Source organism: Anolis carolinensis, unplaced genomic scaffold, assembly GCF_035594765.1.
Source record: "Anolis carolinensis isolate JA03-04 unplaced genomic scaffold, rAnoCar3.1.pri scaffold_7, whole genome shotgun sequence".
NCBI classification, from domain to species: Eukaryota; Metazoa; Chordata; class Lepidosauria; order Squamata; family Dactyloidae; genus Anolis; species Anolis carolinensis.
Genome location: NW_026943818.1, coordinates 38,241,179 through 38,268,318, shown reverse-complemented (window position 1 = coordinate 38,268,318; position 27,140 = coordinate 38,241,179). Strand labels below are relative to the sequence as shown.

The following is a 27,140-nucleotide window of genomic DNA, read 5'->3' as shown; positions in this document are numbered from 1 at the left end:
CCCTAGTTTTTGTGGCGTCATATGCCATCTATAGGCCATTTTGATCCAGTTCTCCTTTAAGTCTATTGCATAACTATAGTTTAGTTTTTTTCCTCCATATTTCTTCCCATTCTTCTTTCCTGATCTTCCTACCTATATTCTCATTCCATCTAATCATATATGTTTTTTCCTCCTCTTTTTCTGTTTCCCATTCTATTGATTTTTTATAAATTTTTGTTATTATTTTTCTGTCTGTTTGCATTATTTTCCCCCAAAATATATTTTGCTCCTCAAATCCTAATTGTTTGTCTATTTTAAAATGTTCTTTTATCTGCCATACTTAATTATACCACCCCAGGAGCCTTCTCTGCGAGGCTTCCGGGGGGATACCCATAATGGTGTTTTTCCATATACAGTAGAGTCTCAGTTATCCAACATAAATGGGCCGGCAGAATGTTGGATAAGTGAATATGTTGGATAATAAGGAGGGATTAAGGATTAAGGAAAAGCCTATTTGGCCCGGGGCTGTGGCGCAGACAGGAGAGCAATGAGTCACTGACCAGGAGGTCATAAGTTCGAGGCCCGCTTGGAGCTATGTTTGTTTGTCTTTGTCCTGTGTTAAAAAGGCATTGAATGTTTGCCTAATATGTGTAATGTGATCCGCCCTGAGTCCCCTTCGGGGTGAGAAGGGCGGAATATAAATGATGTAAATAAATAAATAATATTAAACATCAAATTAGGTTATGATTTTACAAATTAAACATCCAAGCATCATGTTATACAACAAATTTGACAGAAAAAGTAGTTCAATACGCAGTAATGCTATGTAGTAATTACTGTATTTATAAATTTAGCACCAAAATATCATGGTGTTTTGAAATCATTGACTACAAAAATGCGTTGGATAATCCAGAACGTTGGATAAGTGAGACTCTACTGTAGTTTCTTTTTATATTTCCCCCAAATTTTGAAAATTGCTGAACGTATGAAATGGTTATTAAAATTTTTCTCTGTTTTTGTTTTTCCATACCATAGGTATGCATGCCATCCCAATCTTAGATCTATTCCTTCCAAATTTAGAATTTTGTTATTTTCTAGTTTTATCCATTCTCTTATCCACATTAGAGCTGATGCTTCCAAATATAGTTTTAAATCTGGGGTGGCTAATCCCCTGTTTTTTTCATCAATCATGTATTTCAATTTTATTCTCGGTTTCTTTTTTTGCCAGATAAATTCCATTATGTCCCTGTTCCAATCTTTTAGTATCTTCTGATTTCTGATTATCGGGAGATTCTGGAATAAGAATATCATTTTTGGTAGTATGCTCATTTTTACGCATGCTATCCTACCTTTTAAGAACAGATGATCTATGCTGACGATTGTGCCATCACCCCTCAAGCAGGGAGCTTCTGACATGATAAATAAAATAAAAATACCCCCGACGGATGGTGTCCGCCATACTCACTTTGCTCGAACGACGGGGAGTTTCCGTCCGACTCTTCGCTGGGAGAGAAGGATCCGTTCGAAGGCATCGCTGGGAACTTGGCCGGAAACTCGCCTGCCCAAGAAAGGAACCCCAGAGTTGAGTCAGATATAATCTTGGTGGGGACGAGGTTCAAAAGGATAACATTTCAGATCACACAGCAATAAAGTAGCATCAAGTTGCAGTAAATTATTTCGGAGACAACAGGATTCGAGTGGACTGTGTCTACTAGGCATGTCCAATCGATGAAAAAAATGTTTCCATTCTCGTTTCAAAAGTGGGGGCGCTGGCGCTTCGATATAGAAAGTATTTACGATTTTTTCACCCAAAAATTTCGGATATTTCCGAAAATTCGTAATGATTCTAAATGTTTCTAAAATGGAAGACGCACATGCGCAATCACAAAAAAAAAGGAATCCCGGGGAGGGGGGGGGGGACACTTTTACAGGGCTCTCCCACCCTCATTTCCTGAGCTATCCTCATCAAATTTGCAATGCCCTTGCAAGTTGTGCAAAGATACTTTGAAAACTAGAAATTCTCTTGCTATATTTGTAAGCAAGAATGACACTGGAAATCAGTGGTGTCTCTGGCTATGTGATCCCACAAGCCTTCAATTAGAAATGGACCAGTGACCACCACGCCAAGCAATGCCCTGGCAAGGATTACAAAGATACTTTGAAAACTAGAAATTCCCTTGCTATATTTGTAAGCAAGGACACTGGAAATCAAATTTTTTTGGAGGAAAAAAATTAACGAACCATTAAGAGACAATTAGAGAATGGGCCAACAATGGTTTGAATTACATTGCTGGTTGCGCTTTGAGACAATGTCTCGGAATGCGTATCAAAAAGCGAGAACAATCCGAAATAAATCCGATATACGATTCAAAACGATTTTTTGGACATGTCTAGTGTCTACCTGAGCTACTGGTATTGGACTCTGGGTGATCCTTGGTCTCCGCAATGACCGTCGGCCAGGATTTGTGCACCTGGTGGCCCCGTCCGCCTGGGGAGGCCAAGCAGAAGTGTTGTGATTAGGAAACTATAACTCCCAGCACTCTGGGAAGCCACATTTCCCCCTCCTAAGCTGATGCCGGGCGCCTTTGCAGAGGCTGGAATCAACAGCCACTCGCTTCCAGCCAACAACTCCCATCAACCTCAAATCGCCATGATGGGAACTCCCAATTGTCAAGTCCCAAGGTGGCAAGGACAGGACCCAAAAGCTAGCCTTGGAAATTGCATTTAAGAGCGCTTCAAAGTGTAATGTTGTTGGCTCACCTCGCCGTTCCCCGTCTTTGCCGCCCACATCTGTGCCACTTCCTTGCGCGGATTCGCTGGCGCTGCAGCTGCCCTTCCGCGTCCGTCCGATCGGAGACCTGTTGCGGAGAAAGAGCCATAGACAGATCTCAAAAACCAATGTGGTTGTGGATTCTGGGAGTTGAAGTCCTCTTTCCGTTCCACTCCCCTTAGGATGCCCTTTGGCACCAGTACCATGGGATCCATGTTGGAGGATTGTGCTGTGTAGTTTTGAAATTTCACTTACAGTTTAAAGCAAACTGTAACGCATCAAATAATCCAGCATTCCAGTAGTGTAAGAGTTAATTACATAGAGATTTATTGCTAGAGGGAAACAGTGTGTAGTTTAATGTGTTGTCGAAGGCTTTCATGGCCGGGATCACAGGGTTGTTGTATGTCTTTCGGGCTGTGTGGCCATGTTCCAAAACATTAATGCTGGCTTCCCAGTGACAAAGGACTCTTGCCACACCCTGGACTCTACACAGATATATATTCTTTCCTTTCCTTACTTAGTTTCTCCATACCTCACAACCTCTGAGGATGCCTGCCATAGATGCGGGCGAAACGTCAGGAGAGAATACTTCTGGAACATGGCCACACAGCCCGAAAGACATACAACAACCCAGTGTGTAGTTTCCCTGTCGACAGCCAAGGTGCTTCCCTCGCTGCCTTCAATCAAGTCGGATGCTCAAATGTTGCGCTCCGGCAAGGCTATGTAAATAGTGTATATTACTTCAATAAAGACAAGTGCCGCTGGCTTCAGCCAACAGCTGGGAAGTGTGTGTTTATTTCTGTGCGACTGTGCAGATGCCAGATCGTCGGAGAAGAAGGTAAATTGAGACGGAAGGTGAATGTGTCTCAATTTAATCCTTTCTTGACAATCCTGGGATTTGTCGTTTGACATGGTCTTTCGTCATTGTCTTGGAAGCATTGACAGTGCAGAACGATCGCAGTTGGACCCTCACTTTTGATGCCATGGGGTCCTGAAAGTTGGAGTTTTGGAGAGAATCATAGAATCATAGAATAGTAGAGTTGGAAGAGACCTCATGGGCCATCCAGTCCAACCCCATTCTGCCAAGAAGCAGGAAATCGCATTCAAAGCACCCCCGACAGATGGCCATCCAGCCTCTGCTTAAAAGCCTCCAAGGAAGGAGCCTCCACCACGGCCCCGGGGAGAGAGTTCCACTGTCGAACAGCCCTTCTCACAGTGAGGAAGTTCTTCCTGATGTTCAGGCGGAATCTCCTTCCTTTCCTGTCCTTTGAAGCCCTTGTTCCCTTGTGTCCTTAGTCTGCAGGGCAGCAGAAAACAAGCTCCCTCCCTCCTCCCTATGACTTCCCCTCACATATTTGTACATGGCTCTCATCATGTCTCCTCTCAGCCTTCTCTTCTGCAGGCTAAACATGCCCAGCTCTTTCAGCCGCTCCTCATAGGGCTTGTTCTCCAGACCCTTCATCATTTTAGTCGCCCTCCTCTGGACGCTTTCCAGCTTGTCAACATCTCCCTTCAACTGTGGTGCCCAGAATTGGACGCAGTGTGATTCCAGGTGTGGTCTGACCAAGGCAGAATAGAAAGAGGGGGAGCAGGACTTCCCTGGATCTAGACGCTCTTCCCCTCTTGATGCAGGACAGAATCCCGTTGGCTTTTTTAGCTGCCGCATCACATTCCTGGCTCATGTTCATCTTCCTCCCCACGAGGACTCCAAGGTCTTTTTCGCACACACTGCTGTCAATCCAGGCCTCGTCCCCCATTCTGTATCTTTGATTTCCATTTTTTCTGCCGAAGTGAAGTCTCTTGCATTTGTCCCTGTTGAACTTCATTGTGTTAGTTTCGGCCAATCATCTCTCTAGTCTGTCAAGATCGTTTTGGATTCTGCTCCTTTCTTCTGGAGTGTTGGCTCTCCCTCCCAGTTTTGTGTCGTCTGCAAACTTGATGATCGTGCCTTCTGACCCTTCGTCTAAGTCGTTAATCAAGATCCTGAACAGAACCGGGCCCAGGACGGAGCCCTGCTTGTGGCACTCCACTTGTCACTTCTTTCCATGATGAAGACGACGCATTGGTGAGAATCACCCTTTGGGTTCGTTCGCTTAGCCAATTCCAGATCCACCTCACCGTAGTTTTGTCTAGCCCACATTTGACTAGTTTATTTGCCAGAAGGTCGTGGGGGACTTTGTCGAAGGCCTTACTGAAATCCAGGTATGCTACATCCACAGCATTCCCTGTATCGACCCAACTCGTAACTCTATCGGAAAAAAAAAGAGGCCGAAAGGAGTGCAAAATCCCCAGCTTGAGAAGGAATAACCTGCTGATTTCAATCTATTTTGGAACAATCCAAAATGAAACTTCGGGGACTTCCTCATCCAAGAAAACCCTATGATGTGGTTGCAGTAAGCGTGCCTCTATCCTGCAGAATGAATGCACTTATTATTATTTATTAAATTATCTATTATTTAATAATAATAATAATAATAATAATAATAATAATAATAATAATAATTGCTCATTGCTACAAAGTCCTGAGAGTTGGTTTCAAATCAGTTTTGGAACTATCCAAAATAATAATCTTTTGAGGTCTTCCTCATCCAAGAAAATCCTATGACGTGGTTGCAGTAATCGTGCATCTATCCTGCAGAATAAGTGCGCTCTTGACTCCGCCGACTCATTGCTACGGAGTCCTGGGAGTTGATTTCAATCTAGTTTAGAACTATCCAAAATAATAATCTTTTAGGGTGTTCCTCATCAAGAAAACCCTACGACGTGGTCGCAATAAACGTGGATCTATCCTGCAGAATGAGTGCACTTATTATTTATTAAATTATCTATTAAATAATAATAATAATTGACACCATTGCCTCATTGCCACGGAGTCCTGGGAGTTGATTTCAATCTAGATTGGAACTATGCAAAATAAGTATCTTTTGGGGTGTTCCTCATCCAAGAAAACCCTACGACGTGGTCGCAATAATCGTGGATCTATCCTGCAGAATGAGTGTGCTCTTGATGCCACCAACTCAATGCCACGGAGTCCTGGGAGTTGATTTCAATCTAGTTTGGAACTATTCAAAATAATTATCTTTTGGGGTGTTCCTCATCCAAGAAAACCCTACGACGTGGTTGCAGTAAGCGTGGATCTATCCTGCAGAATGAGTGCGCTCTCGACGCCACTGACTCATTGCTGGAGTTGATTTCAATCCAAAATAATGATCTTTTGGGGTCTTCTTTATCCAAGAAAACTCTACGACATGGTCGCAATAAGCGTGGATCTATCCTGCAGAATGAGTGCGCTCTTGGACGCCACCGGCTCATTTCCACAGAGTCCTGGGAGTTGTTGTCCTTCAGTCTGATGACGAAGGGGGATTTGGGTTTGTACAGGCTGACACTGAGTCTGAATTGTCAGAGAGGCCGCCGACAAGCAGTGAAGAAGAATTGCCAGAAGCTTCTGATAAGGGTGACCTTTCACAGAGCACAGAAAGTCAACAATTGCCAGGTGGCTTTGGTAGTGATACAGAGGAGTCTCCCTTAGATAGAGAAACAAGGTTAAGTTTAAGAGTTCACCGTTCCTGACGTTCTCTTGGGATTGCTGGCAAATGTGTGGGAACCCAAGGTCAAATGAATGAGAGTTGTTGTATGTTTTCTGGGCTGTATGGCCATGTTCTAGAAGTATTCTATCCTGATGTTTTGCCCACATCTATGGCAGACATCCTCAGAGGTTGTGAGGTATGGAGAAACTAAGCAAGGAAGGTGTAAGGATGTTATGAGTTAACAGAAATTATTATTAATATGATTTTATTTGTTTGTTAAAAAAAAAAGAAGGAGTTATATATTAATGAAGGCAGGCCTCGCATAGAAGCCAGCTGGAAACAGTATACAACAGGTTGCCATAGCAACATAGCCTCTCTCTGGAGGAGAAGGGGGCGTTTCTTAGTTGGCAGTTAAAGCTTAAAACCCTTTTAAAAAGTTAGTTGCTGTTCGACTTTTGAAGAAGTTAGTGGCTGTTTGAATCAGCTGAAGAAAGGTTGCTCTTTGACAGCTTAGAAAAGCTGGGAAATTGAGACTTGTTCACACAAGCAGACGGCAGCTTATTGTCATTCAGGGAAAGGCTGAGGATATAAGCTGACCGGGAGTTTAGTCAAGAGGGATTTGTTCATAAATATATATATATATATATCAATCCACGGCTTGATTGTTAAAGTGATAGTTAGATCACTGCTCTTTGAAGAGAAGTTGTTTAAGAAGTATTCATACAAATAAGACTGCACTGTAACTCAAGATCCTGAAACGTCTATATATTGCAACCACAAGCTTATGTACAAATAAACTTGAACTTCGTTGTTGTTCATAAAGATCAGTCTCCTTGCCTCACTCTGCGCCTGGGGGAAAGCCATTACCATTTACCATTTATCATTTACGTTAAAAGACATTACCTCACATTGGTGGCAGTTACCGTACCTTCTTATATAAGTTACCATATTTACTCATATAAATTCCTCAGTTCTGTTATCCTTCCTTATTCTCCAAATCCTCCTGATATATATACTCCCTCCAGACATATTTTCCCTCCATATTTTAAGGCCTGTTCGCAGAAGCTTTATATATATCTGTGGAAATCAATGCTTTCATGTCCTGTCAGAACAGTTAAAATAAGGGGAAAATGTGGAAAGATTTCAGATCAAGCAACTTTGTTTTCTGAGTGAGAGCTCTTGCCTTGTTCAAGTGTTCCCTATGGTTCGTTGGAAGAGTATTCTTGCTTTCATGCTCATGTCTGTATCTTGTACAGACTCTGTAGCGCATTGCTACAGAGTCCTGGGAGTTGATTTCAAGCTATTTTGGAACTATTTTGGGATGGGATTCGACTGAACCGTACCAATTGTGGGAGACGTAGGGCTCGAAGTCGTACTGCGTGTCCGGCTCGTCCTCCCGCTGCAGCCGCTTGACGTGGGAGGCGTATTGCTGACCCGGGTCGTAGAGCTTGCTGCTTTCGCACAGCGTCTGGAAGTAGACAGGTAGCGGCGCCGTCTGCATGTGCATGGTTTGGTAGAACGAAATGGTGGCCTGGAGGAGTAAGAAAAGAGAGGTGTTAATGGAAGAAAGAAGCGAGACATGTGTGTTAGGGAGTGTGAGTAGCGGAACCAGCAGCGTCCAGTTAACACCATGTGCAAAAGACTCAAACCAGGCAGAGGAATTAAAAGAACAAAAGGAAACTTTACTTGTTGAGTTGAAGTCAAATAAACAGTTCAGCAATCGTACAATGTCCTTGTAGTTGCATAGCATCAATAACTAATCAATCAGCATTCAATATATCCAGCATAGCATATTTAAACTGCTACTTGACCGTAGCCAGAGAGCCTGTCTGTTTCTGTGCTCTCCCTACAATCTCAAATTCCCAACTGTCAAATCCAGCCATCTGCCAGCAAACTGATACATTGTTTGAGGCGTGGCTTGCCTCTGCAAAACTCAGCTCCCTTTATTTTGCAGAGATCTCTTGCAAGCATCTTTGCAAGGATTTCTTTACACACACACACATAGCAATTTGGCACAATAATGTGCAGGTATTGACACCCGTTACTCCTCCGCCTTCCCATTTCCCCCGGTGCTTCCTCCCGCCTTTGTCCTCGGTCGGTTTCAATTGATTCGAAAGCCATCAAATCCCAGATCTTAGGATTCCATAACATTATTGATCATTCGTTCTCTGATTGATTGACTCGGACGTACCGACTTGATGACCTGGTCGCTCTGCTTGACCACCTCGTGGATCTGCCGCAACGACGTGACTTTGGTGTCCTCCAACTCCTGCCGCTGCGTGTTGGCGTCCGCGATGCATGTCCGGTATGTCGCCATGGCTTCTTCGGCCTGGAAATGGCGCCCAGAAGATTTAGAATTAAATCCGTATTGTTGTCCCCGACCCGCACCCCCCAAAACGCGAACCGGCCTTGTTCCGGGCCTCTTCCTCCAGCCGCCGCTTCTTCTCCAGGGCCTTGTTGGGGACGGCCCCGGTCCCCCCGCCGCCACCGCCTCCGACAACGGACCCCATTTGCTCCTCCTCGGCTTTGGCCGCCACGTTCTTGGCCTTCTCGCTCTCCTCCGAGCGCTGCATGTAGACCTGCTTGGCCTTCCGCAGGTTGTTTTCGGCCTCTTGCTGGGGAGAGGGGAGGGGAAAGAAACCCACGTCGGGTCCTCAAAACCTATGAAAACCAGCCTGGGAGTCCATCTAAATGGCAGCTTTCTCCCTTCTCCGGCTCCCATCGTTACCTGTCAACAAAAGGGCAACTTTCTCCCTTCTCCAGCTCCCTTCCATCTTTGCCTATCTTTAAAGATCACTTCCATTATTGCCTTATCCTCCAGATGACAACTTTCTCCCTTCTCCGGCTCCCATCTTTACCTGTCCTCTAAAGGGCAACTTTCTCCCTTCTCCAGCTCCCATCTTTACTTGTCCTCTAAAGGGCAACTTTCTCCTTTCTCCAGCTCCCTTCCATCTTTGCCTATCTTTAAAGGTCCCTTCCATTATTGCCTTATCCTCCAGATGACAACTTTCTCCCTTCTCCGGCTCCCATCTTTACTTGTCCTCTAAAGGGCAACTTTCTCCCTTCTCCAGCTCCCTTCCATCTTTGCCTATCTTTAAAGATCACTTCCATTATTGCCTTATCCTCCAGATGACAACTTTCTCCCTTCTCCGGCTCCCATCTTTACTTGTCCTCTAAAGGGCAACTTTCTCCCTTCTCCAGCTCCCTTCCATCTTTGACTATCTTTAAAGGTCCCTTCCATTATTGCCTTATCCTCCAGATGACAACTTTCTCCCTTCTCCAGCTCCCTTCCATCTTTGCCTGTCCTCTAAATGACAACTTTCTCCCTTCTCGAGCTGCCTTCAATCTTTGCCTGTCCTAAGGGCAACTTTCCCCCTTCTCCAGCTCCCATCTTTGCCTGTCAACCAAAGAGCAACTTTTCCCCTTCTCCAGCTTCTTCCTTTATTCTCCAGCTTTCTTCCTTTGTTCTCTAATTGCCAACTTTCTCATTTCTCCAGTTTCCTTCCATTGTTGCCTTATCATCTAATGTGCAACTTTCTCCCTTCTCCAGCTCCTATCTTTGCCTGTCCTCTAAAGGGCAACTTTCTCTCTTATCCAGCTCCTTTCCGTCTTTGCCTTGTCTTCCAAATGACAACTTTCTCCCTTCTCCAGCTCCCATCTTTACCTTAATCTCTAAAATGCAACTTTCTCCCTTCTCCAGCTCACTTCCATCATTGACTATCCTTTCAATGACAACTTTCTCCCTTCTCCAGTTCCCAACTTTGACTTTCCTCTAAAATGCAACTTTCTCCCTTCTCCAGCTCCAGTTTTTCAGTTTCCCAGCCTGGTCTATGGTCCCAGTCTCCCCAGTTGCCCCACCAGTTTCCGCTGGGCTCGTCCCCATTGCTCCTTGATCTCCTTCCGACGCTTTTCGTGCTCCAGGCGCCTCGTCTGCAGCGGCTGCAATGAAGGATTCACCATTTAGATCAGGGGTCCCCAAACTAAGGCCCGGGGGCCGGATGCGGCCCATCAAAGCCATTTATCCGGCCCCCATGGCACAAGGGCAGAAGGGGGTTAGACTAAATGACCCAAGGGGTCTCTTCTTCTCTTACAACCATTATTATTATTATTATTATTATTATTATTATTATTATTATTATTATTATTATTATTATATTGTATGACACAGCAAAAAAGATAGGTATGCTGGATTTCGTATCACAAAATCACATTATTATTATTATTATTATTATTATTATTATTATTATTATTATTATTAACATTGAGACTGGGTGGCCATCTGTCAGGGGTGCTTTGCTAGTGCTTTTGGTGCACAAAGGCAGAAGGGGTTTGGACTCTGGCCCAAAGGGTCTCTTCCAACCCTTATTATTATTATTATTATTATTATTATTATTATTATTATTATTATTATTAACATTGAGGCTGGGTGGCCATCTGTCAGGGGTGCTTTGCTTGTGCTTTCGGTGCACAAAGGCAGAAGGGGATTGGACTCAATGGCCGAAAGGGTCTCTTCCGACACTCTTTTTTGTTGTTGTTGTTGTTGTTGTTGTTGTTGTTGTTGTTGTTATTATTATTATTATTGCTTGGTGGCCAACTATAGTCCGGCCCTCCAATGGTCCGAAGGGTCGTGAACTGGCCCCCTGTTTAAAAAGTTTGGGGACCCCTGATTTAGATACTGGGATGTATAGTTCCCCTGTTTCAATACATATATATTGTATCCCTATAGATTTAGAGGAGTTGTAGGGACTGGGATGTGTAGATGTATGGGAGTTGTAGTTCGCCTACGTCCATGATCCCAGACAATGATGGATCTGGACCAAACTTGGCACCGATATCCAATATGCCCAAATGTGAATACAGGTGGGTTTTGAGGGGAATTGGCCTGGACATTTGGGAGTTGTAGTACTGGGATGTATAGTTCAATGAGCACTCTGAGCTCCACCAAAGATGGAATTGGACCACATTTGGCACACAAACTTGATATGTCAAAATTTGATGTTTGGGTTAGGGAACTGGCCTTCCTTTCTGGGAGTTGTAGTTCACCCACAACCTTATGCATTAACTATGAATTTTACTCCTTACTTGCAAGAACGTCTCCATCCGCAGAGTGACAGCGGCGTGGAGGGAGCTCGCGGCGTATTCGGAGTCTTGTTCCAGCGCCAAGGAATAGATCGAAAGGAACGGCATGTGGGGCTGCAAGACCAGGAGCCATTATTGTTATTATTATTATTATTATTATTATTATTATTATTATTATTAGTTCTTTTCCTTTATTGCTTAACTTTGTCACTAATATTTTTGTTTTGCGTAGATTGATTGAAAGACCCGCAACTGATCCAAATTGATTGACTGAGCCATATCATTTTGGGAAATTCTTTCTGCGGATCTTCTGACATTAAAATAATGTCATCTGCAAATAACTTCTATATATATAAAAGGCTAATGGAATCACGGCACCGAGTAAAGCAACAAAAGTAAAGGCCCCCCAACCTCCAAATTTGACAACACAACCCATCATCCACGCCTTAAGGTTGAAACAACACAAAATCACGTCACGCACCTCCACATGGAGAGAACCCACAACGCACCATCGGGAGCCATGCCGGGAGGGAAAGAGAAAGCAGAATGGCCGACAGGCAAGAGGGAAGGCAGGCAATGGGAAAAAGCTGTCCCCTGGGTCCTAGCACCCGCCCATCATCCAAATTATTTACAGTACAGTCTCACTTATCCAAGCCTCGCTTATCCAAGTTTCTGGATTATCCAAGCCATTTTTGGAGTCAATGTTTTCAATATATCATGCTATTTTGATGCTAAATTCGTAAATACAGTAATTACAACATAACATTACTGCATATTGAACTACTTTTTCTACCAAATGTGTTGTCTAACATGATGTTTTGGTGCTTATCTCCACAATCTCCACCATAAAAATAATAATAGAATCCTACAGTCACAGAGATAGCAGAGACCCCTAAAGGCCAGCCAGTCCAACCCCTTCCTGCCGTGGAGAACACAATCCAAACACTCCCAACAGATGGCCATACAGCCTCTTGAGAATGATAATGCTAATAACAATATCATGGAATCCTCATGTTTCCAGACAGCCCTAAGAATCATCCAGTACAACCTCCTTCTACCATGCAAGACCACACAATCCAAACACTCCTGACAGATGGCCACCCACCCACTATATAATAATAATAATGATAATAAAGATAATAATCATGATGATAACAGCAGCAACAATAATAATCATAGAACTATACCATCCAATAATTTGGAGAGACCCCTAAGGGCCATCCAGCCCAACCCTTTCTACTATGCACCAAGACACAATCCAAGCATTCACAACACTTGGACAACGTATGCATACTATACAATACTACACAGCGACAAAGACCCCCTCTACTCCCACCACTTTCACATTACACAAACAACCAAATGCATATTAACATAAAGACAACCATACAACAGACATTCAATACCACCACTAACTCAAATTTCTCACCAACACCACCAGACAAGCCACAGCAACGCGTGGCCGGGCACAGCTAGTTATTTTATATTTTTGGTTTTTCACTTTTATACCAATCAGGTCATCATCTTCCAGAGACATGGAAGGAGGCCAGCATTATTCTAATCCCCAAAGAAAATGAAAATGAAAAACAGATTCAAATTTACAGACCAATTTCATTGCTAAACATGGACTATAAAATATTTTCATCAATATTGGCAAACCGATTAAAATCAACACTGAGTAATTGGATCAAAGCTGATCAAGCAGGCTTTCTACCTGGAAGGCAAATTAAAGATAACACAAGAATAATCTTGAATATAATTGAACACATTCAAAATGCAAAACTCAAAAAGGGGGCACTTTTATTATTGGATGCTGAAAAGGCCTTTGACCGACTAAACTGGAATTTCATCATTGAACTATTAAAGAACCTAAGATATGGGGGGAAATTCATTAACGGAATACAAGCCATATACACAGAACAAAGAGCCAAAATTAAAATTAATGGAGATATGACTGAAATGTTTCCAATACAGAGAGGTGTGAGACAGGGATGCCCCCTCTCACCCTTATTATTCATACTCGCAATAGAAATCCTAGCAAGAAAATTATTATTATTTGTTGTGCATCGCTTTCATCTCACCACCTTACCTCTTGTGTGATGGTCTGCTTGCAGGTATTTGCCATCTTCTGGAGCCCTTTGGCAAACTCCATCTCTGCGGGAAAAAGTGATAATTTGTCCCAACGTCTTCTATAGTAAGATAGTTGTGGGCTACTGTATTTTTATTTAAAAGCTTCCTGTGCTATTTATTTTTTTTGTTGGTGGGCTACTGTATTTTTATTTAAAAGCTTCCTGTGCTATTTTTTGTTGTGGACTACTGTATTTTTATTTAAAAGCTTCCTGTGCTATTTTTTGTGGGCTATTATATTTTTATTTAAAAGCTTCCTATGCTATTTTTGTTGTTGTTGTGGGCTACTGTGTTTTTATTTAAAAGCTTCCTGTGCTATTTTTGTGGGCTATTATATTTTTATTGAAAAGCTTCCTATGCTATTTTTGTTGTTGTGGGCTACTGTGTTTTTATTTAAAAGCTTCCTGTGCTATTTATTTTTTTGTTGTGAGCTATTGTGTTTTTATTTAAAAGCTTCCTGTGCTAGTTATTTTTTGTTGTTGTGGGCTACTGTATTTTTATTTAAAAGCTTCCTATGCTATTTTTGTTGTTGTTGTGGGCTACTGTGTTTTTATTTAAAAGCTTCCTGTGCTATTTATTTTTTGTTGTTGTGGGCTACTGTATTTTTATTCAAAAGCTTCCTGTGCTATTTTTGTTGTTGTTGTTGTGGGCTACTGTATTTTTATTTAAAAGCTTCCTGTGCCAATTATTTTTTTGTTGTTGTGGGCTACTGTATTTTTATTTAAAAGCTTCCTGTGCTAGTTATTTTTTGTTGTTGTGGGCTACTGTATTTTTATTTAAAAGCTTCCTGTGCTATTTTTTTTTTGTTGTGGGCTACTGTATTTTTATTTAAAAGCTTCCTGTGCTATTTTTTTTGTTGTGGGCTACTGTATTTTTATTTAAAAGCTTCCTGTGCTATTTATGCTTCCATCGTTGGGAGAAATAATGACATATTAATCAACTACAGGAACTATGGGGAAAGTTGTAATAGTATCCAGAGTAGGAATCTTCCACTTCATGTTGCATGAGCCCTTGCTGAATCGACTTCCTTCTGCATTAAAATGACAACATATTGCAGGCACTTTTGCAGTATGATGTGAAAACTCGTTGGTATCAAAATATCCCCAAAGTTAAATAATAATAATAATAATAATAATAATAATAATAATAATAATAATAATGTCCAGAATAGGAATCTTCCGCCCTTGCCGAATTGGCCTCCTTTTGCATTAAAATGAGATCTTAATAGATTGCATTATGATGTGGAAAGTCATAGGTCAAAATGTCCCTAAAATTAAACAAATAATATTCAGAGTAGGAATCTTCCACCTCATTTGCACGAGCCCTAGCATAGACTGTCTTTCCTCACCCAGAGCCGTCCTCTTCTCCAAGTAGTAAATGAGATCCTTCATGTACTTGGAGATGTTCTTGGCGTACTTCAGGGCAAAGGCCACCCCACCCTCGCACTTTTGGAGCAGGACGTCCACCTCTTCGGCCGACAGCCGGACTGCAAAGGAAGAAACCCCGTAAGTCATGCAAACCCTAAGTTCAGACCTGAAATAACTCATCATTTAACTTCCCATTCCATTCATCTGTATATGAGAATCGAAGAATCCATGTTTGTTTGTCTGACTGCCACACAAAGGCTGCTGTTAGGTGAAGTGGCCCTCTAGGGTGTCACTCGATTGACTGTTGCTAAGTATAAAGTTGGTTGTTGCTAGGTGAAGTGGCCCTCTGTGTTACTGGATTAGCTGTTGCTAGGTGAAGTAACCCTCTGATATCAATGGATTGGCTGTTGCTAGGTGTAGGATTGGTTGTTGCTAGGTGAAGTGGCCCCCTGTGATGTTACTGAATTGGCTGTTGCAGTGTATGGTTGGTTATTGCTAGGTGAAGTTGTCCTCTGTGATGTCATTGGATTAGCTGTTGCTAGGTGAAGGATTGGCTGTTGCTAGGTGAAGTAACCCTCTGACATCGTTGGATTGGCTGTTACTAGGTGAAGTAGCCCTCTGTGATATTACTGAATTAGCTGTTGCTATGTGGATTGGCTGGGTGAAGTGGCCCGCTGATGTTACTGAATTAACTGTTGCTAGGTGAAGTGGCCCTCTGTGATGTTACTGTATTGGCTGGGTGAAGTGGCCCTCTGTGATGTCATTGGACTGGCTGTTGCAAAGTATAGGTTAGGATGTTGCCAGGTGAAGTGGCCCTCTGTGATGTTAATGGATTAGCTGGGTGAAGTGACCATCTGTGATGTTACTGAATTGGCTGGGTGAAGTGGCCCTCTGTGATGTTACTGAATTGGCTGTTGCAAAGTATAAGGTTGGTTGTTGCTAGGTGAAGTGGCCCTCTGTGATGTTACTGGATTAGCTGGGTGAAGTGACCATCTGTGATGTTACTGAATTGGCTGGGAGAAGTGGCCCTCTGTGATGTTACTGGACTGGCTGTTGTAAAGTATAAGGTGGGTTGTTGCTAGGTGAAGTGGCCCTCTGTGATGTTACTGGATTGGCTGTTGCGGTGTGGGGTTGGTTGTTGCTAGGCGAAGTGGCCCTCTGTGATATTACTGTATTAGCTGTTGCTAGGTGAAGGATAGGCTGGGTGAAGTGGCCCTCTGTGACGTCACTTACTCGAACTGAAGTCTTCGGAGCGGTCGGACAGGATTTCTGCGCCTTGCCCGGGGATCCCACCGTACAGGTTTTCCATCGACTGGAAATGAGAAAACGCATCCGTGTTTCCTTCGGCCCGGGGTGGGTGGCGGCGTGTGTGTAGTCGGGGCGCAAAACGGGGCGCCCCACTTACCTGGTTGGCGTCGCTGGGCGGCATGGAGAGGATGGTGCTGCAGTCGACTTCGCCCATGAGGAATTCGGAGACTCTGAAAAGTCCGGAAAGCGGAGAAAAAGTCAGGGAAGATCCGGGTGTAAAACGAGAAAGCAGCCGGGAGGGACTGGATGGCCTCGCGGGACCCCTTTTGCAACCCCGTCCCACCCGTTCACTCGCTTACGTGCTGCTGAAGGAAACGGCAATCATTTCCACGGCCTTCTCAAATTCCCTTTTCTCGGCTTCGTTGTTGGATTCGTAATGGAAACCTGGGACAGAAGGGACATAGTTGGGGGCTCCTGTATTTCTAATTAAAAGCTTCCTTCGGTGATTTAATTTTTACCACTTTTAATAGACCGGTTAAAATGAGGGAAAAACAAAAAGTTGGGGAAACCCATGAAGCTTGCTGGAATATTTTCCCCAAACTTAGAACCGTTGGACATAGTTGGGGGCTCCTGTATTTCTAATTAAAAGCTTCCTTCGGTGATTTAATTTTTACCGCTTTTAATGGACCGGTTAAAATGAGGGAAAAACAAAAAGTTGGGGAAACCCATCAAGCTTGCTGGAATATTTTCCCCAAACCCAGCACCGTTGGACATAGTTGGGGGCTCCTGTATTTCTAATTAAAAGTTTCCTTCGGTGTTTTGTTTGTTACCGCTTTTAATAGACCGATTAAATATTAAAACTGGATCTTAATAGACGGCAGGCATTGTTGTGCAATGATGCAGAAGCTAATGGGTCCAACATGTTCTAAAAATAAACAAAAAACACATCCAAAACAGGAATCTTCCAATTCATGTTACAGGAGCCCTTCGCTTGAGAATTAAATTCGCAGAGAATTAAAATTATGTATTAATAGACCGATTAAATATTAAATTTGGATCTTAATAGATTGCAGGCTTTGTTGTGTAATGATGCAGAAGAAAAAGAAATAAAAAAGAACAAAAAACACATCCAGAGCAGGAATCTTCCAATTCATGTTGCACGAGCCCTTGCCGAATGGACTTAACATTAAGTCTTAATTGACTGCAGAGAATTAAAGTTATGTATTAATAGACTGATCAAATGTTTAAATTGAATCTTAATAGATGGCAGAGCAGGAATCTTCCAATTCATGTTGCACGAGCCCTTCGCTTGAGATTTTAATCGACTGCAGAGAATTAAAATTATGCATTAATAGACTAATTAAATATCAAATTAGGATCTTAATAGATGTCAGGTATTGTTCCGTAATGATGCAGAAACTCATCAGGTCCAAAGTGTCCTAAAATGGAACGAAAAACATATCTGGAGCAGGAATCTTCCAATTTATGTTACACGAGCCCTTGCTGAATGGACTTAAAATTAAGGCTTAATTGACTGCAGAGAAGTAAAATTACATATTAATAGACCAATTAAATGTTTAAATTGAATCTTAATAGATGGCAGAGCAGGAATCTTCCAATTCATGTTGCACGAGCCCTTGCCGAATGGACTTAACATTAAGTCTTAATTGACTGCAGAGAATTAAAGTTATGTATTAATAGACTGATCAAATATTTAAATTGAATCTTAATAGATGGCAGAGCAGGAATCTTCCCATTCATGTTGCAGGAGCCCTTCGCTTGAGATTTTAATCAACTGCAGAGAATTAAAATTATGCATTAATAAACTAATTAAATATCAAATTAGGATCTTAATAGATGGCAGGTATTGTTGCGTAATGATGCAGAAACTCATCAGGTCCAAAGTGTCCTAAAAAGGAGCAAATAACACATCCAAAACAGGAATCTTCCAATTTATGTTGCACGAGTCCTTGCTGAATGGACTTAAAATTAAGGCTTAATCGACTGTAGAGAAGTAACATTACGTATTAATCGACCAATTAAATTGTAAAATTGGATCCTAATAGACGGCAGGTTGTTGAAGTCTGGCAAGCATCAGAGGATTCAGAGGATGAGGAACTTGAAATCAAGTGCCTGAGAGTGTTCGGGGAGAATTTCAGGCAGGTCAGGCTGACCCGGCTGATGCTTTGAATTCTTTATATCGTTCTCAGGCAACCGGTGAAATTGAAAGTACCGATTTCTTAGAGAATAAGCCTTGGGAAGACGAGAAGGTCGAGGAGATTTCAAGGGAGGGTAGATTAGTTTTGAGAACATAAGGTGTGAAAAGCAGGCAAACTCGGTCTTCCCAGCGAATATAAGGCCGTGATATGATTTCATGGGAACCTGGACGGACTGAAATTAAGTTCTTTGGCTTCAATGGAAAGAACCACTTGCCCACCAACCTTTGACTTTCGAGATGAGCGTCCCGGCGGCGGTCAACGTCTCCAAGGTGTTGAGCAGCGGGTACTTGCTGATAATCTGCCGGAGGATCCGCAGGGCTTCCCCGAGGTATTCGTGGGCCACGGGCCGGCGGGACTCCACCCCATCTGTCACCAAACGGAAGAGCAAAATATGGTTGGGAGTCGTAGTTCGGCAAGGCCCCGGCCCTCTTGGACTTTGGGGAACTACGAGAAGAATCGGAAGATATGTATCCCACATTTACTATAGCGTGATAACTGCAAGCAACAATGGAAAGGAGCTGCAGAAAGGCGAGCGATAGCCACTGACCCTCCTGGAGCACCACGTCCTTGAGCTTCTCCAGCCGCTCGGCAAAGCAGGCCACGTCGGCCAAGAGCTGCGCAATGTCCTCCGGGTCGGTCAGGCTGCTCTCGGCATTGACCCCGTCTCCGGGGCTGTGAGCTTTGTGGCTTTTGGGGAGCCCCTTGGCCGGAGAGAGGGGGAACCCCGCGGCGCTGGCATGGCGGCTGAGGCTGGTGGGGCGCTTGGCCATCGTTGTGCCATCCAGCGGGCCCGACACCACCGAGGGAAGCTCCTACAAGGAAAAAAGGTTAGCAAATGACGAGGTCCGGCATCCCCGAACAACGAGGTTCGGCGTCCCCAAACGATGAGGCCCGGCGCCTCCGAACGACGATGCCTGGTTTCCCCGAACGACTAGTCCTGCCACCCTCGAATGATGAGGCCCGGCGTCCCCAAACGACGAAGCCTGGTTTCCCCAAACAACTAGTCCTGCCGCCCTTGAATGACGAGGCCCGGCGTCCCCAAATGACGATGCCTGGTTTCCCCGAACAACTAGTCCTGCCGCCCTTGAATGATGAGGCCCGGCCTCCCCGAACGACGATGCCTGGTTTCCCCAAACAACTAGTCCTGCCGCCCTTGAATGATGAGGCCCGGCGTCCCCGAACGACGCCTGGTTTCCCCAAACAACTAGTCCTGCCGCCCTTGAATGACGAGGCCCGGCGTCCCCGAACGACGATGCCTGGTTTCCCCAAACAACTAGTCCTGCCGCCCTTGAATGACGATGCCCGGCGTCCCCAAACGACGATGCCTGGTTTCCCCGAACAACTAGTCCTGCCGCCCTTGAATGACGAGGCCCGGCCTCCCCGAACGATGATGCCTGGTTTCCCCGAACAACTAGTCCTGCCGCCCTCGAATGATGAGGCCTGGCGTCCCCAAACGACGAGGTCCGGCATCCCCGAACGACGAAGCACGGTGTCCCCAAACGATGAGGCCCGGCATCCCCCAAACGAAGAAGCACGGCACCCCCGAACAACAAGACCTGGCTCCCCCGAACGATGATGCCTGGTTTCCCCAAACAACTAGTCCTGCCGCCCTTGAATGACGAGGCCCGGCGTCCCCGAACGATGATGCCTGGTTTCCCCAAACAACTAGTCCTGCCGCCCTTGAATGACGAGGCCCGGCGTCCCCGAACGATGATGCCTGGTTTCCCCAAACAACTAGTCCTGCCGCCCTTGAATGACGAGGCCCGGCGTCCCCAAACGACGATGCCTGGTTTCCCCAAACAACTAGTCCTGCCGCCCTTGAATGACGAGGCCCGGCCTCCCCGAACGATGATGCCTGGTTTCCCCGAACAACTAGTCCTGCCGCCCTTGAATGATGAGGCCTGGCGTCCCCAAACGACGAGGTCCGGCATCCCCGAACGACGAAGCACGGTGTCCCCAAACGACGAGGTCCGGCATCCCCGAACGACGAAGCACGGTGTCCCCAAACGATGAGGCCCGGCATCCCCCAAACGAAGAAGCACGGCACCCCCGAACAACAAGACCTGGCTCCCCCGAACGATGATGCCTGGTTTCCCCAAACAACTAGTCCTGCCGCCCTTGAATGACGAGGCCCGGCGTCCCCGAACGATGATGCCTGGTTTCCCCAAACAACTAGTCCTGCCGCCCTTGAATGACGAGGCCCGGCGTCCCCAAACGACGATGCCTGGTTTCCCCAAACAACTAGTCCTGCCGCCCTTGAATGACGAGGCCCGGCGTCCCCAAACGATGAGGCGCCCCCGAACGAAGAAGCACGGCACCCCCGAACAAGACCTGGCGCCCCCGAACGACGATGCCTGGTTTCCCCGAACGACTACTCCTGCCGCCCCGAACGATGAGGCCCGGTGTCCCTGAACGACGAAGCCTGGCATCCCCGAACGATGAGGCCCGGTGTCCCCGAATGATGAGGCCCGGCGTCCCCGAACGACGAAGCCTGGCATCCCCGAACGATGAGGCCCGGTGTCCCCGAATGATGAGGCCCGGCGTCCCCGAACGACGAAGCCTGGCATCCCCGAACGATGAGGCCCGGTGTCCCCGAATGATGAGGCCCGGTGTCCCTGAACGACGAAGCCTGGCATCCCCGAACAATGAGGCCCGGTGTCCCCGAATGATGAGGCCCGGCGTCCCCGAACGACGAAGCCTGGCATCCCCAAACGACGAGGCCCGGTGTCCCCCAACGATGAGGCCCGGCGCCCCAGATCGACGAGACCCAGAGCCCCAGAACGATGAGGCCCGGCATCCCCCGAACGACGAAGCAGGTCACCCCGAACGATGAAGCCTGGCATCCTCGACTGACTAGTCCTGGCGCCCCCGAACGACGAGGCCTGGTGTGCCCAAACGATGAGGCCCGGCGTCCCCGAACAACGACGCTCATTGAGCTTCACACAAAAGCCCATGTACAACTACAACCAGGGGTGGCTGAAGCTATAAGCCGAGTAAGCAACTGCGGGTGGCGCAAAACCTGCTAGGGGCGCCATTGAGGCTCTGGGGAGGGCTACGGGGGCGCCAAATACTGGTTTTGTGGGGACAAAATGCTAACACTTGAAAATGACCTAGGGCCAGCCCTGACTACGACTTCCCAGACCCCACAGCCTTGAAACTGCTTTCGTTTGAGAGTGGAGATGCAAATTTAGTTCCCAGATCGAGGTGACAAGAGTACTTTCTTCCACCCTGGACATTATTCCACCTCTGAGGATGCCTGCCACATATGCAGGCCCAGTGATATATATATATATATATATATATATATATATATATATATATACACACACACACACACACACACACACATACATACATACATACATACACATACACACACACACTCCACTTGCCTCATTTTTAACAGACCTCTGAACGAACCTCTGAGGCTGCGCCACATATGCAGGCTAAACGTCAGGAGTGAATCCCACTGTAACATGGCCTGACAGCCCGAAGGACTCACAACAACCCTGGGATATATATATATATACACACACACTCCACCTGCCCCATTTCCAACATATCTCTGAACGAACTTCTGAGGATGCGTGCCACATATGCAGGCTAAACGTTAGAAACATGGCCGGACAGCCTGAAAGACTCACAAGAACCCAGTGATATATATACACACTCCACTTGCCTCCTGAAAGACTCACAACAACTCAGTTATATATATATATGCACTCCACTTGCCCCATTTCCACCAGACCTTTGAACAAACTTCTTAGGACACCTGCCACATATGCAGGCTAAACGTTATGACAGAATCCCACTGGAACGTGGCCTGACAGCCCGAAGGACTCACAGTAACCCTGTGATATATTTATACACACTCCTCTTGCCTCATTTCTAACAGACCTCTGAACGAACCTCTGAGGATGCATGCCACATATGCAGCCTAAACGTTAGGAACATGGCTGGACAGCCTGAAAGACTCACAACAACCCAGTGAGATATATACACACTCCACTTGCCTCATTTCCAACAGACCTCTGAACGAACCTCTGAGGATGCGTGCCACATATGCAGGCTAAATGTTAGGAACATGGCTGGACAGCCTGAAAGACTCACAACAACCCAGTGATATATATACACACTCCACTTGCCTCCTGAAAGACTCACAACAACCCAGTGATATATATACACACTCCACTTGCCTCATTTCTAACAGACCTCTGAATCAGACCTCTGTGGATGCGTGCCACATATGCAGGCTAAACGTCAGGAGAGAATTCCACTGTAACATGGCCTGACAGCCCGAAGGACTCACAACAACCCAGTGAGATATATCCACACTCCACTTGCCTCATTTCTAACAGACCTCTGAACGAACCTCTGAGGATGCGTGCCACATATGCAGGCTAAACGTTAGGAGTGAATCCCACTGTAACATGGCCTGACAGCCCGAAGGACTCACAACAACCCAGTGAGATATATACACACTCCACTTGCCTCATTTCCAACAGACCTCTGAACGAACCTCTGAGGATGCGTGCCACATATGCAGGCTAAACGTTAGGAGAGAATCCCACTGGTGAAATGAGGTCCGTGTGTCCCTACCTTGAACCAAACGCTGGGTCGGGACGGCACCAACCCCGACCCCTGAGTTTTGGGCGCTTTCTTCCGCCGTCCGGTCAAGTACGGACTGTAGCTGGCCTTGCTGCTGACCCGCTTGGCCAACGTCCCTGCCATTTTGACCGTCCACTCCTTCCCGAACCCTCGGAAATAGGCTTTGAGTAGATACTCCGGGTAGTGTCTCAATATCATGGAGCGGGGTGAGTGCAAACTTTCTGCAAGACGGGCCGGAAGGAGAAGCCAACCGCAATGTGTATTTTTCTCCTTCCTCCCCGAAGCAACAGCCACCGCGGTGCTTCCTCTTTTGCAGCACGGCCTGGTTTTCAAAAGATAACACTCGAGGCCCCGCTGCAAGGGTGGGGACACCCAACGCTCCACTCGCTGCTTGGGATGCGAAGTTTGCCCAGACTCGGATTGCATCTCCGTTGCATTGCAGGTTGAATGCATCCCCACTGTTGAAATAGATGGGATTTGGAGTCTTTCCGCTGCACTAAAGTCCTTGAGGAACTACAACTCCCAGGGTGCCATTGCATTAAAGTGATGCCAAACCACATTTGTTCCGTCGCATAGCAAAGGCCAAAAGCCCTGCTGGACTACAGCTCCCAGACCTCTGAACAAACCTCTGAGGATGCGTGCCACATATACAGGCTAAACGTTAGGAGAGAATCCCACTGGAACGTGGCTGGACAGCCCGAAAGACTCACAACAACCCAGTGAATACACACACACACACACACACTCCACTTGCCTCATTTCCAACAGACCTCTGAACAAACTTCTTAGGACGCCTGCCACATATGCAGGCTAAATGTTAGGAACATGGTTGGACAGCTCGAAAGACTCACAACAAGCCAGTGATATATATACACGCTCCACTTGCCTCATTTCCAACAGACATCTGAACAAACTTCTGAGGATATGTGCCACATATGCAGGATGTTTGGAGAGAATCCCACTGGAACATGGCCAGACAGTCCATAAAACTCACAACAAGCCAGATACACAAACACACACACGCACACTCCACTTGCCTCATTTCCAACAGACCTCTGAACGAACCTCTGAGGATGCCTGCCACATGTGCAGGCTAAACGTTAGGAGCAAATCCCACAGGACCGTGGCCAGACAATCCATAAAACTCACAACAAGCCAGATACACACACACACACATGCACACACTCCACTTGCCTCATTTCCAACAGACCTCTGAACAAACTTCTTAGGACGCCTGCCACATATGCAGACTAAATGTTAGGAACATGGTTGGACAGCCCGAAAGACTCACAACAAGCCATATATATATACACACACACACACACTCCACTTGCCAAATTTCCAACAGACCTCTGAACAAACTTCTTAGGATGCCTGCCACATATACAGTCTAAACGTAAGGAGCAAATCCCACTGGCACATGGCCGGACAGACCGAAAGACTCACAACAACCCTGTGATATATATACACACTCCACTTGCCTCATTTCTAACAGACCTCTGAACAAACCTTTGAGGATGCCTGCCACATATGCAGGCTAAACGTTAGGAGCAAATCCCAATGTAACATGGCCGGACAGCCAGAAGGACTCACGACAACCCTGTGATATATATACACACTCCACTTGCCTCATTTCCAACAGACCTCTGAACGAACTTCTGAGGATGCCTGCCACATATGCAGGCTAAACGTTAGGAGCAAATCCCAATGTAACATGGCCGGACAGCCCGAAGGACTCACAACAACCCAGTGATATATATACACACTCCACTTGCCTCATTTCCAACAGACCTCTGAACAAACTTCTGAGGATGCGTGCCACATATGCAGGCTAAACGTCAGGAGCGAATCCCATTGGAACATGGCCGGACAGACCGAAGGACTCAGAACAACACAGTGATATATATACACACTCCACTTGCCTCATTTCTAACAGACCTCTGAACTAACTTCTGAGGATACCTGCCACATATCTTGTAAGCCACTCCGAGCCCTAGGGGAGTGGCGGCATATAAGTTTGAAAAATAAATAAATAAATAAATATGCAGGCTAAATGTTAGGAGCAAATCCCACTGGCACATGGCCGGACAGACCGAAGGACTCACAACAACCCTGTGATATATATACACACTCCACTTGCCTCATTTCCAACAGACCTCTGAACGAACCTCTGAGGATGCCTGCCACATATGCAGGCATCGGAGCCGTCAGAAGACACTCACCGCCATCGTGGCCGCGTGTGGCACGGGACTGGCCGCCCGGCCCTTCTTGGAGATGGACGGCGTCTTCATCAAGTCGCGCTTCTTCCTTGAAAACATGGTCAACGTCTCGAACCCAGAACCCGGCCGGAGTCGCCGACGAAGGTTCCCCACTTGGCCATCCACACAAGGCCTCACACGCGCCGGAGGCACATGATTTCCTGGCAGCGACGACAGCGAAAAAGAAGAAGCAGCAGCGACAACAAGACACAGGAAAAAGGCTGGGTTGCGGGTGCGAGTCCCTCGGCTCGGGAGGAAGTTGTTGTTTTCGGCGGCCTCTTTTTTGGACGGCTCTAGATACGTGGAGTTGTAGGTTTTTCAGGTGCATCGATCTATGGGTTTGGCACCACTTTCATGCAAATATTATCCTTAGAGTTGTAGTTTCACAAGGTCTTTGTCCTTCTTGGGTTGTCCGTAGAATTGGAGGCATTTTGCCATCACTTTCATTTATTATTATTATTATTATTACTATTATTATTATTATTACAATGCTTATATCCCGCCCTTCTCACCCATTGGGGACTTTCATGCAACTTTATCCTTAGAGTTGTAGTTCCACAAGGTCTTTGGAGGCAGTTTGCCATCACTTTCATTTATTATTATTATTATTATTATTATTATTATTATTATTATTATTATTTTATTATGACACAGCCAACAAGATAGATATGCTGGATTTCATATCACAAAATCACAAGTCGAACACTTCCCAAGTGTCTAGGACTGTGTGATGTATTTTCGGATGTTGCGTGCAGATCCCAGTAGGGTGGCCTTTTGCAGCTGGCAGATTGTAATTTTGTCAATGTCTATTGTTTCCAAATTATTATTATTATTATTATTATTATTATTATTATTATTATTATTACTATTATTATTATTACAATGCTTATATCCCGCCCTCATCACCCATTGGGGACTTTCATGCAACTTTATCCTTAGAGTTGTAGTTTCACAAGATCTTTGGAGGCAGTTTGCCATCACTTTCATTTATTATTATTATTATTATTATTATTATTATTATTATTATTATTATTATTATTATAATGCTTATATCCCGCCCTCCTCACCCATAGGGGACTTTCATGCAACTTTATCCTTAGAGTTGTAGTTTCACAAGTTTTTTTTTTTTTTTGTCCTTCCCTGGGTGCAATGAGTGCGATTTGGCAGCACTTTAACACAACATGATCTTTGGAGCTGTGGTTTCACGAGGTCTCTCCAAACTACAACTCCCAGCATTCCATCGCATTGAGCCACGGGAATTCACGTGAGGCCGAACTACATTAACCCTACAGTGTTTATTCCGAAGCTGAGAGAGAGCTTGACGTGCCCAAAGTGAGTTTCCACAGTCAGGGAGAGGATTCGAACCCGGTTCCCAAACCACAACGCCACGTTGGCTCTCTCTGAATGGCCTAAAATGACTCAAAAGTTGCTATTTTAGTTAAGTTTTGATCAGTGGTAATGTGAAGTTCTCTTGTTGTTTTCAGCCTTAGGACTATGTTGCAATCAGGCTATATATATATATATATATATATATATATATATATATATATATATATATATAAGCTTGGAAAGGCATTGTTTGCCTGTGTTCCAAGATCTAATATCAGCTGGGTTCAGTGGGTGTGGGTGAACTACAACTCCCATATGCAAGTCCTATCATCGATGGTCCATCCCACTCCAAACAGCGCCAGGATGTATAGTAGGTCATGGGGACTGTATGTGTCAAGTTTGGTCTTGATCAGACATTGGTGGGAGTTGCAGTGGTCTCAGGAAGTGAGTGAAGATACTGCAAGTCCCATCATCCATGGTCCAATTTTCCCCAATCTGCACCAGGACGTAAAGGGGGTCATGGCGGTTCTATGTGCCAAGTTTGGTCCATTTCCGTCACTGGTGGGCATTGCAGTGGTCTGTGGGAGTCGAAGTGTTTCAAAGTACTGCAAATCCCATCATCCATGGTC

At 45.4% G+C, this 27,140-nt stretch overlaps 1 protein-coding gene across 3 annotated transcripts in view; it reads right to left on the bottom strand.

Moving 5' to 3' along the window:
- arhgap45 (Rho GTPase activating protein 45) overlaps window positions 1–25,408 on the bottom strand; it is a 34,385-nt gene extending 8,977 nt beyond the window's left edge. Inside the window, exons 1-16 of one of the 3 annotated variants that reach the window (XM_062960348.1) lie at window positions 25,147–25,408; window positions 18,864–19,128; window positions 18,539–18,682; window positions 16,457–16,541; window positions 16,255–16,327; window positions 16,083–16,161; window positions 14,831–14,968; window positions 13,445–13,509; window positions 11,359–11,469; window positions 10,135–10,215; window positions 8,685–8,891; window positions 8,468–8,605; window positions 7,620–7,807; window positions 2,740–2,837; window positions 2,381–2,467; window positions 1,445–1,537 (exon numbers count right to left, since the gene is read on the bottom strand). In XM_062960348.1, coding sequence (XP_062816418.1) covers window positions 1,445–1,537; window positions 2,381–2,467; window positions 2,740–2,837; window positions 7,620–7,807; window positions 8,468–8,605; window positions 8,685–8,891; window positions 10,135–10,215; window positions 11,359–11,469; window positions 13,445–13,509; window positions 14,831–14,968; window positions 16,083–16,161; window positions 16,255–16,327; window positions 16,457–16,541; window positions 18,539–18,682; window positions 18,864–19,128; window positions 25,147–25,242 — 1,948 coding nt within the window. In that variant the 5' untranslated portion in view covers window positions 25,243–25,408. Of the gene's footprint in view, window positions 1–1,444; window positions 1,538–2,380; window positions 2,468–2,739; window positions 2,838–7,619; window positions 7,808–8,467; window positions 8,606–8,684; window positions 8,892–10,134; window positions 10,216–11,358; window positions 11,470–13,444; window positions 13,510–14,830; window positions 14,969–16,082; window positions 16,162–16,254; window positions 16,328–16,456; window positions 16,542–18,538; window positions 18,683–18,863; window positions 19,129–22,915; window positions 23,393–25,146 lie in introns of those variants that run through there. The other 2 variants (XM_062960346.1, XM_062960347.1) reach the window with 2 other exon arrangements.
- Between the last annotated feature and the right edge of the window lie 1,732 nt (window positions 25,409–27,140).